At 34.1% G+C, this 12,406-nt stretch overlaps 1 protein-coding gene across 1 annotated transcript; it reads left to right on the top strand.

Annotated features, from left to right (window-relative positions):
- The first annotated feature begins 5,556 nt into the window (after nt 1-5,556).
- LOC102741734 (translation initiation factor eIF2 assembly protein-like) lies at nt 5,557-6,834 on the top strand. The gene is given in 2 exon segments (XM_031034832.2): nt 5,557-5,899; nt 5,902-6,834. Coding segments are annotated over 2 exon segments (1,008 nt in total). The 5' UTR covers nt 5,557-5,607; the 3' UTR covers nt 6,618-6,834.
- The last annotated feature ends 5,572 nt before the right edge of the window (nt 6,835-12,406 follow it).

Below are 12,406 nucleotides of genomic sequence, written 5' to 3' on the forward strand. Positions count from 1 at the left end.
ACAAAGACTGTTTTTTGCTTATTATGAGGTTTTCAGTGTATTAATGACTGGAATTCCCATGAGGTATCCCACTGAATACCTTTAATCAAAGTTAGATTAAAAGAAAGAGGTGAGTGACAATTAGAAAAAGGCATAGGTGGCAACTTCAGAATTCTATTTTCCTAGGAAGGAGTGAGTGCTCAATTCTTGGTTGCTTTACCTTCTCCAGGTTGAACTTGAATTTAACGGTAACCCACTTCGAATATTGCAGAAATGTCTCTTGACTTCATATTTAATTAATTTTAACAAATGTTTGGGAAGTCCTCACACTCTACTAAACTTTGAGCTGAATGTCGAGAAACATCAGATTTCAATTCATAGGGTTGCTAGGCTCAAGAGTGCAGAAGAAAAGAACTGTCTTGAGTATGTTAATAAATGTTTGACCCAAGGAGGAACTGAGTTAGATGGCATGATTCTATGAGCCTTCTGCTACCAATTGCCTTGTTATTGATTAGTTTTATATAATGCTAAGATACTTATACAATTTAAAATAGTTTCCCTTTCTTACTGTTTAAAGTCTAGTTTCAGAGCTGGTTCCCTAGGGTTCTGCCTGGCTCTCCACAGATCATATTTCAACTAGAGGATTCCATATTGCAGGATTTAATCTGAAGTGTAATGACAGCTTAATGAAAAAAATAATAATAGCAATTAAGTTAAGAGAAAAAAATCATTAAAAAAATATTTGCATTTTGTTTCTATCAACCTTTCAAAATGAAGATAAATGAAATGCAATCAATTTGTTTAATAATTCTGTTCTAGTCATTCTCCATTTCCAAAATTACATCCAGAAACAGAGAAATTTTAATTATGGTTTAAATTGTAATGAAAACTGAACTTTCAGCTTGGTGAAACTAGTGATAAACATACCAAGGACTTTGAAGGCTATTCTTAGGATTTTGTTTAAATAGTGATTTTTTTAATTAGAGTCATAATTTTTTCAATTATACTATTCATATGTTACTATGTTTTGAGGTTATCTCATTTGCTGTGATCAAAGTAGAGTAAAAGTTTGCTTAAATAAGTTGATGCAAAATAGTGACTATTTAATTAAGCCAGCAAGAGAAATATGGTGGATGCCTGGGTGGCTCAGTAGGTCAAGCATCTGCCTCAGCTCAGGTCATGATCCCAGGGTCCTGGGTTTGAGCCCCATGTCGGGCTCCCTGCTTATCGTGGAACCTGCTTCTCCTTCTCCCCCTGCCCCCTCCCCTACTTATGCTCATTCTCTCTCTCTCAAATAGATAAATAAAATCTTAAAAAAAAAGAGAAATATTGCTAAGTTAGGTCAAGATATATGTCTTTGTGGAATAACACTTTCTTTTTGAAATCATTATACACCTTTCTTTTTAAATATGAACTGACCTATAAATTTGAATTTTCCATCTTACGTGCACTGAGAAAATGCATTCTCAAATTATCTTTATGTAATAGAAGATTTGACTTTGTCGGGCGCCTGGGTGGCTCAGTTGGTTAAGCGACTGCCTTCGGCTCAGGTCATGATCCTGGAGTCCCTGGATCGAGTCCCACATTGGGCTCCCTGCTCAGCAAGGAGCTTGCTTCTCCCTCTGACCCTCCCCCCTCTCATGTGCTCTCTCTCTGTCATTCTCTCTGTCTCAAATAAATAAATAAAATCTTTAAAAAAAAAAAAAAGAAGATTTGACTTTGTCTTTACATACTAAGTCTATCTGTATTTTGGTATGCTATTAAAGGATCTTCATCAAAATTTCCCATTAGATTATGTCTCTTCTTTAAAAGTTGCTTTTTAAGGCCATATACGAAAAACCCACAGCTAATATCACCCTCAGTGGGAAAAACAAAGCTTTTCCCCTAAGGTTAGGAACAAAACAAGGATGTTCATTTCACCACTGTTATTTAACATAGTACTGGATGTCCTAGCCTCAGCAATCAGATGACACAAAGAAATAAAAGGCATTCAAGTTGGCAAGAAGGAGTCAAACTTTCACTTTCCACAGAGCTAGAACAAACAATCCTAACATTTGTATGGAACTACAAAATACCCTGAATAGCCAAAGCAATCCTGAAAAGGAAAAGCAAAGCTGGAGGCATCACAATTGTGGACTGCAAGCTATATTACAAAGCTGTGATCACCAAGACAGCATGGTCCTGGCACAAAAACAGACACATAGATCAACAGAACAGAATAGAAAACCTGGAAATGGACTTACAACGATATGGTCAACTGATCTTTTTTTTTTTTTTTTTTTTCAGGAATGTATGTATGTATGTATGTATTTTATTATGGTATGTTAATCACCATACATTACATCATTCGTTTTTGATGGAGTGTTCCATGATTCATTGTTTGCATATAACACCCAGTGCTCCATTCAGTATGTGTCCTCTTTAATACCCATCACCTGATCTTTGACAAAGTAGGAAAACATATCCAATGGAAAAAAGACAGTCTTTTCAACAAATGGTTTTGGGAAACCTGGACAGCAACATGCAAAAGAATGAAACTGAACCACTTTCTTACACCACACACAAAAATAAACTCAAAATGGACTAAAGACCTAAATGTGAGACCTGAAACCATAAAAACCCTTGAAGAGAGCACAGGCAGTAAGCTCTTTGGCATCGGCCGTAGCAACTTCTTACTAGATGTGTCTCCTGAGGCAAGGGGAACAAAAGCAAAAATAAACTATTGGGACTTCATCAAAATAAAAAGATTCTGCATAGTGAAGGAAACAATCAACACAACTAAGAGTCAATCTACTGAATGGGAAAAGATATTTCCGAATGACATATCTAATAAAGGGTTAGTATGCAAAATCTATAAAGAACTTATCAAATTCAACATCCCAAAACCAAATAACTCAGTTAAGAAATGGGCAGAAGACGTGAATAGACATTTTTCCAAAGAAGACATAGAGATGGCTAACAGACACAGGAAGAGATGCTCAACATTACTCATTATCAGGGAAATACAAATCAAAACTACAATGAGATAGCATCTCACAACTAATGGCTAAAATTAACAATTCAGGAAACAGTTTTAGGCAAGGATGTGGAGAAAGCGAAACACTCTTACACTGTTGGTGGGAAGGCAAACTGGTGTGGCCACTCTGGAAAACAGTATAGAGATTCCTCAAAGTTAAAAATAGAACTCCCCTACAATCCAGCAGTTACACTACTAGGTATTTAGCCAAAAGGTATAAAAATACTGATTCGAGGGGTTACATACACACTGATGTTTATAGCAGCATTATTAACAAAAGCCAAATTATTGAAAGAGCCCAAATGTCTACAGACTGATGAATGGATAAAGAAGTGGTGTATATATACACATATATATACACACATATATATTTGCAATGGAATATTACTCATCCATCAAAAAGAATGAAATCTTGCCATTTTCAATGAGGTGACTGAAGCTAGAGAGTATTATACTAAGCAAAATAAGTCAGTCAGATAAAGACAAATACCATCTGATTTCCCTCATATGTGGAATTTTAAGAAACAAAACAAATGAACGGGGGGTGGGGTGGGGAAGAAAGAAGCAAACCAAAAAACAGACTGTTAACTATAAAGAACAAAATAATGGTTACCAGGGGGGAAGTGGATGGGGAGATTGGTTAAATAGGTGATGATGATTAAGGAAGGAACTTGTAATGAGAAATGGGTGTTGTATGTGGGTGAAAAATCACTAAATTCTATACATGAAACTAGTGTTGCTCTGTATGTTAACTAACTGGAATGTATTGGAGAGGGTATATGTTGTGGGGAGCACTGTGAAGTGTGTAAGACTGATGAATCACAGACCTGTACCCCTGGAACAAATAATACATTATATGTTAATAAAAATAAATAAATAAGTAAATAAATAAATTCTTGAAAAACAAATAAAAGTTACTTTTTATTTTTATGATGGTGAAAAAAATGCAGTGTGAATACATAAGGAATACAAAGTAATATGCAAAACAATTATCTCCTAAGCTAAATTTCTGCAATCTTCATCATGATTATATTCTTACTATTCAAAGGCGGAACAATAGCACATAGTTTTTGTTTGTTTGTTTGTTTTTGTTTTTTTACAATGTGGTCTAAAAATTCCATACAAATACCAGAGTTGGAAATTTTTCTTAAGAAATATACTGACAAAAGATACAAGACATTGTAATAGAAAGAAAAGCTTTTATTTTTCTTATGGGAGTTCCACAAATGGTTGAGAGAAAGAAAAAGAAAGAAAGAAAGAAAGAAAGAAAGAAAGAAAGAAAGAAAGAAAGGGAAAGAAGAAAGAAAAAAGAAAAAAGAAGAAAACAAAGAAAGATAGAAAGAAAGAAGAAAGAAAGAAAGAAGAAAGAAAAGAAAGAAAGAAAGAAAGAAAGAAAGAAAAAGAAAGAAAGAAAGGAGGGAGGGAATGAAAGAAGGAAGGAAGGAAGGAAGGAAGGTAGGAAGGAAGGAAGGAAGGGAAATTCCCAGAGATGTATGTGGAACAAAATAATCAAAGTACAAAATCTTCCCTGTTTTGAATATGGTTGCATCCCCCATGAACCCAGTGTAAGTTGAAAATATGTCAAAAATGCGCTTAATACACTTAACCTACTGAAAATTATAGATTAGCCTTGCCTACCTTGAGCAGATTAGAACACTTACATTAGCCTATAGTTGGTCAAAATCATCTAACACAAAGCCTATTTGATAATAAAGTGTTGAATATCTCATGTAATTTAATACTGTACTGAAACTGAAAAACAGAATGGTTGTATCGGTAAAGAATGGTTGTATGTGTATTTGTTCTTTACACCTGTGACCACTTGGCTGACTGGGAGCTGCAGCTGCCAATGTACCATATATTACTAACCCAGGAAAAGATCAAAATGCAAAATTCTAAATACAGTTTCTACTGAAGACTATTGCTTTCACACCATGGTAAAGTTGAAAAATCCTAAGTCAAGCCATTGTAGGTCAAGGACCAGACAATCTGTATAAACTGAAATGTTTGTGAAAATGCTCTTAGAATTATTTCTGTATTTATTATAGATAAAAGAGAATTTTAGAATCATATTGAAGAAAACAGCATTCACCTCTCATGGTTTTGTTCACAAAAAATGTAATTATAAGGCAGAATTTAAGAATCAAAGGGGACAAAAATATTACAGTTATTAATAACTAAGTTTCAGCAAAAAAAAAATAGATTGTTCTAGAAAAGAAATTATTGTGATCGTGGCAAAACTCAACATCATTAAATATTTTTAAAAATAGTCATTATGAGTTCATTAAATGCACTTTACTTACAGTTATCACCTTAGCAGCAGGCTGTCATGAACTTCCGAAATAAATGTGGATAAACATAAATATCAAATAAGGCCAGAGACAGGACGCGAACGCTTTGTGTGTGTTTGTGCGTGTGTGCGTGTATGAGTGAATACTGAAGAGAGTTCCTGCGATTCTCCTCACTCTCTTTTCTGCTACCACCTCCCTACTTTATGGACCAGAAGCCTCCTTGAGCCAAAATAGCTTGGCGGGTACTTCCGGGATGGGAGACCTGGGTTCCAGGAGAGTGCCGGAAGGAGAGGGAGAGGCGGCGCCGGTGGCAGCTGGAGGATGAAGAAGGAGCATGTGCTGCGCTGTCAGTTCTCCGCCTGGTATCCACTGTTCCGAAGCCTTACCATCAAGAGCATCATTCTTCCACTTCCTCAGAATGTGAAGGATTATTTACTCCACGATGGAACTCTGGTAGTTTCGGGAAGGGAAGATCCACCAACACATTCTCAACCAAACAGTGATGATGAGGCAGAAGAAATACAGTGGTCGGATGATGAGAACACGGCTACGCTTACGGCACCGGAATTTCGCGAGTTCACCACGAAAGTCCAAGAAGCTATCAATTCCCTGGGGACGGTGCATTTCCTAAGTTTAACTGGAGTGCCCCAAGGGATGCATACTGGATAGCAATGAACAGTTCTCTGAAATGTAAAACCCTCCGCGACATCTTTCTGTTGTTCAAGAGTTCTGATTTCATCACTCGTGACTTCATTCAGCCATTTATTCATTGTATTGATGATTCTCCAGATCCTTGCATAGAATATGAGCTTGTTCTTCGAAAATGGTGTGAATTAATTCCTGGGGCTGAGTTCCAATGTTTTGTCAAGGAAAACAAGCTTATTGGTATTTCTCAAAGGGACTATACACAGTACTATGATCATATTTCTAAACAAAAGGAAGAGATTTGCAGATGCATACAAGACTTTTTTAAGAAACACACACAATACAAATTTTTGGATGAAGACTTTGTGTTCTATATAGAGAGAGACAGCAGGAGGAAGGTGTGGCTGATTGATTTTAATCCGTTTGGTGAGGTAACTGATTCACTGCTGTTTACTTGGGAAGAATCCATATCTGGAAGAAACTTAACAGGTGATTTTAGTGAAGGAGATGCTCTGGCGCAGGATTCTCCAGCTTTCCGTTGCACAAACAGTGAAGTGACGGTTCAACCCAGTCCCTATCTGAGTTACCGACTTCCCAAGGACTTTGTAGACCTGTCTACTGGGGAGAATGCTCACAAACTCATAGATTTTCTTAAACTGAAAAGAAATCAGCAAGATGATGACTGATTAGAGTGCCAGAGTTAAGTTCGAGGTAAAGAGGAAACCACCCTGACATCAGGAGCCTGCTCTGAGCTCACAACTTCCTGTTAGCCCATTCAGGTTGGGGTGGGAGGCAGAGTGAAATCAATAGCTTTTTATATCCATGTATATTAAGCTGGGTAAAAAATGGAGGGACTTTGCTACTTGTAAAAATAAATAATAAATAGATCTTAAATATAGGAAACCATACTGTTCTGATGATAAAATACCTTCTCTGAAAAAAAATAAATAAATAAATAAAATAAGGCCAGAGACATAGTAGTAATTCAGATCTCTCTCCCATCAAGATGTTGTTCATAAATAGTACATGAGATAACTCATCAGCCTAAACCTTTTTTTTTATTAAACATGATTTAATTAATCTCAAATTTTAAACACTTTCTAATTTCCTGTACCCACTAAATATGCACGAGCTATTTTATAGACCTTAAGTATGGGTCTATTATTTAGAATATTTCAAATGTGTGCATTTTTAAAATCCTCTACAGTACTCTTTTAATCAAACAGATTATTATTTTGTATAATACAACAAAAATATAAAACAGAAAAATTGACAAGACTTGTTTAAGCAAATCTATCAGGTTATTAGGTAATATTATTTTATATTTCAAGTGATCCCAAATGGAATCCTTAGCTATTCTTCTTCTCAATTTCCTCAACTATAAATTAAATTGTTGCTAGAGGTGATATTTTGCATCACTTTCTTTCTTTAGGATAGATCTTCAATTCTTTAAACATTCTAATAAGGCAAATACAATTTTCAGAAATCTGTTTAAATTTGGTGAAAGGCAGGTTTATTCACTGTTCTGTCAAATACAAAATAAGATGTCAATGTGATTCTTTTTTAAAAATGTGATTATTTTTTAAAAACTGTGCTATTTGAGGAACATAACTAACAGTGTAGATAACCATCAGTGTGAGTATGTAACTGTAAAGCTCAGTATGGGTCTTAATGTCATTTAAATGCCAAATATGTAGAACATATCCTTTTGATTAGTCATTATATGAGTCATAAGCTAGAATGTCTTTATTACCTGTGGCATTGACATTTTGCCTCATTATTGGGCACATAATTTGTAGAACACTATATTTATACCATCATAGGAAGTTGAATATTCAGTTGCCATAAGGTGTTAGCAATTAATTTATCTAAATTTTAAAATTTTCTTTATATTACAGTCTCCTTAAATTACAGCCTTTATTTCCTTGGAGTAAAATACTTATTAATCTCTAATATGTACCAAAGCAGGTGTTAAGTAATTTGTATACAATCTTCACAATGAAGTGAATTTTATTATAATTTTGAGACATGTTTTAGATTTATAAATAATAGGAATGTATTGATTATGCTTTTTTTACAAATTAGGCAACCTAAAATGTAAGTCTAAGTTGGACTGAGCAAATTTATTATTATGCATTAAATAGAGGATTCAAACACAGATCTATCTAACTCTAATATAATCATGTTTTTTCCACCACAGATCAATCACCACCATGAATTAAAAAATAGTATGTCATAGACACATACAAAATAGAAATCAAATACTGAAATATTTATGAAATATGTATTTCTAAAATGTAACCATTTATAAGAAACATGAAAACTTTTTTTCAAAAAAACTTTTATCCAAAGTGCATGTTTGATTTTTATCTGTAAAAACCCATCGCCTTGACATAACAAAAAAATGCCTTCTCCTTGCTAAGGTCTCAAGTTAAACTGAGTTTGTTAGTCATCCCTCCCAGATGTGTTCGAGGCTGCTAATAATCTTGATTTAATCTTTTCTCATCATGCTGCATATGCACTCGTTCTATTGTCTTGCTCCTCTTTTCCCTTGCCAATATGTGAAATTCTATTCTTTATGTGATGTTTTATTTACATGATTTTCTTTTTGCTAATAATTTTAAGGCATTAAGTTTGCTACTTTAGCTTTATTTTGGCTTACAATTCCATGGTATTTTTCTATCATTTAAAAACCCTTTCTGTATCCCCTTTTTATATGTTATAATTGCAGAGAATGCAATGAGAGAGCTTGTTTTATGTAAAATCTGAGTGGCCTTATCTTTTAATACATTTAACTATATACATATAAACATACTAATGGAATTGCCCTATTACTAGTATCATTTTAATCATTTATTTCATGCTTTCTATTTACAGGATTTAACTTTTGAGTAATGTTTATCTTTCCGGACTTATATTGGATAAAATGTGTTTTTTTCTGCTGTCTTGAAATTTGTACTTTTTCATTTGTTCTTAATCTTTAAGTGCAACACCTACATTTTTTTTTCAACCATTAGTGAGTTAATATCAGCAACTCGTTTTTCTTCCTAATATTTACAAATACTTTAGAACAATTTCATGTTCATTTGGCTCCTTAACCCTTCACTCCTAGAGGCAAAACACCAACATACAGTTTTATTCATTATGTTTAAAATGAGAGAACACAAAATTCAACTATATTTTTATAAACTAAAAATTAGAAGAGAAACTAGGGTAAAGCGACTTTCAAATCACTAAAAGAAGGTCAATTGCAATACAAAGACTCTTAAATTCGGTTCCAAGCTTACACGCTATTCAGAAAAACTACGTATTAAACAAAATTGCAACAGGCACAAAATAGTGGATGTTATGTGATAGGTAAAGATTAACATAAAAAAAAATAACAGGCATGATGTTTTAACAAAATGCAGAGTAAATCCATGTTTATTAAGAATGCATTAAGCAATATATACTGGATAATCTTGTGCATTTAAAACATCTGGACAAAATGACAATATAATTATGTGGCAGATAAAAAGACATAGACATGAAAAACACTCCTCCTAAAAATTAAATTAAAATATAACATAGGATGAAAATGAAAGCCAGTTATTTTAAGACAGCAGTTCCCATGCTTTTCTATGCATTAGAATCACTTGGAGAGCTCTTCAAAACATATATGTTCAGATTACACTCCATACCAATATTTTCAGGATGTCTGAAGCAAGAATCCCATGAAAAATCAACAGCACAGCAAAATTTAGGGATCATTATCTCAGGGTTTTTTAACTGTCATCCACCAGTTTTGTTTTAATGTAGTTTTACATGGTTCAAGATTATAATAAATGAAGATATTATTTATATGAATAAAGCAATGTAAAGGTTGAGTTTATAAAATATCTCTAAATTCAAAATGTTAATATCTGATGCAGTATTTCCTATTTTGGGAATTTTATAGTGAAACAAAACAATTCCAATTTGATGTACAGATATAATTATTTACATTTTTATTTATATTATTAATTTAAAAAACTAAATATATAGCCATTGAGAAATAATGTATGAAACTGTCGAAATCATGTTCAAATAACATTTAAATCTCATTATATATTGCTATTTGTAAAAGTCTACATACAAAACTAAATGTATTTTTGTGGTCGAGTCTGAGAATTTCTGTATATATTCTAGTTATTAATCCCTCATTAATTACATTATTTGCACATATTTTCTCCGATTCTTGTCTTTTTGTACTCTATGGATAGTGTCTTTTGTCCATCCATCCCTTGATTTTCTTTTTTTTTATTTCTTTTTTTTTAATTTGAGTTTAGCTGATACAAAATGTTACATTAGTTTTAGGAGTACAACATAGTGATTGGACAAGTCTGTATGTTGTGCTATGTTCACAAGTGTAGCTACCCTCTATCACCATACAATACCATTACAATACCACTGCCTATATTTCCTATGCTATAACTTTTATCCTTGTGACCTATTCATTCCATAACTGAAGTCTGTATCTCCCATGCCTCTTCATCCACTTTGTCCATCCCCCCATCTCCCTCCCTTCTGTCAACCATCAGTTTGTTCTCTGTATTTATAGATCTGATTCTCCTTTTTGTTTGCTTGTTTATTCATTTATTTCGTTTTCAAGATTCCACATGAGTGAAATCATACAGATACTGTCTTCTGATTTAAAAAAATTTTTAATTTTCATGAAGTCCATGAGGCGCACGAGTGGTGCAGTTGGTTGAACGTCAGATTCTTAGCTTTGGCTCAGGTCCTGTTCTCAGGGTCGTGAGATGGAGTGCCAGGTTGGGCTCAGCACTCAGCACAGAGTAGGCTTAGGACTCTCTCTCCCTTCCCCTCTGTCCCTGCCCCTTGCCCCCATGCACTCTCTCTCTGAAATAAATAAATAAATAAATCTTAAAGAAACAAATGCAAATCTTAACATTAAAAAAATGTCCATGGGGCGCCTGGGTGGCTCAGTTGGTTAAGCGACTGCCTTCGGCTCAGGTCATGATCCTGGAGTCCCAGGATCGAGTCCCGCATGGGGCTCCCTGCCCGGCGGGGAGTCTGCTTCTCCCTCTGACCCTCCCCCCTCTCATGTGCTTGCTCTCTCTCTCTCTCAAATAAATAAATAAAATCTTTAAAAAAAAATGTCCATGAAATTCAATTTGCCTGTTTTTTTCTTTTGTTACCTGTGCCTTTGGTGTCTTATTCAAGGAATCTTCGTGAAATCCAACCCTTGTGAAGCTTTTGTCCTATGTTTTTACCACTGAACTGTACACTTACAAAGGGTTAAGATGGTAAATTTTATATTAGGTGTATTTTACCACAATAAAAAGGAGGAAAAAAGTAAATAAATTTAAAAAAATGTATAATATGAATCCAATTTTCATGAACACATAGATACTAAAGTCAGACTAAAATACATTTGAAAAATTTTAGGGAGCAAATCTGATTATACATTTGAGTGATGTTTATATCCATATGATATTATTTTGTTTTCTGATATTAATGCTAATTTAGCCAAATTTAGAATCTAAGCCTAACTAAATCATACTTTCCTCATAAATTAACTGTGTACATTGCAATGTTTTATTCTTTGTTTTAAAGCACAGAACTTGTATTATCCATTATGTTTCCTTACAACTTATAGGTTGAGGAAACCAGACATTTTGAACTTTAGATTTCCCCACAGTCTGGATTTTACTGATTTCATGCACATATTGCAGTTCAGTATGTGCCCTCCTCTAAATTTGCTACAAATTGACAGCTGGATCCCAAAATTTGTCCAGACTTGGGTTTTATTCTTTTGGTACAATAGGTGATGGTGTTTCTTTCATCAGTAGACACAAAATATCTATGCTTTAATTGTTTATGTTATGTTATTCCTCCTCAGTGTGCAAATCCATAAGTCCTTGGGGGTTTTCCAAAGGATGATGAGCTAATTACAATTTTAATGACTGTCTGGTAAGTGGATATCTGAGGGTTATTCTCCAGAACAATTTTTTTCAGAAAGACACGTGAAAAGAATATTCCAAGGGAATGAATATAGAAAATTAATTATCTATGGTCTTTATATTCCAAGTTCATTAAAAATTCCTTGGTTAATTTTGTTTGTTGTATTTTATTTTATTTTTTTTAAATAAATTATGTTTTATTAGATAATGACAGCTATTTTTTTTATTCTTATGTTAATCCCCATACATTACATCATTAGTTTTAGATGAAGTGTTCCATGATTCATTGTTTGTGCATAACAACCAGTGCTCCATGCAGAACGTGCCCTCCTCAATACCCACCACCAGGCTAACCCATCCCCCCACCCCCTCTAGAACCCTGTTTGTTTTTCAGAGTCCATCGTCTCTCATGGTTCGTCTACCCCTCCGATTTCCCCCGCTTCATTCTTCCCCTCCCGCTACCTTCTTCTTCTTTTTTTTTCTTAACATATATTGCATTATTTGTTTCAGAGGTACAGATCTGAGATTCAACA

Source organism: Leptonychotes weddellii, chromosome 2, assembly GCF_054177405.1.
Source record: "Leptonychotes weddellii isolate Sample4059 chromosome 2, ASM5417740v2, whole genome shotgun sequence".
In the NCBI taxonomy this organism is placed as follows: domain Eukaryota; kingdom Metazoa; phylum Chordata; class Mammalia; order Carnivora; family Phocidae; genus Leptonychotes; species Leptonychotes weddellii.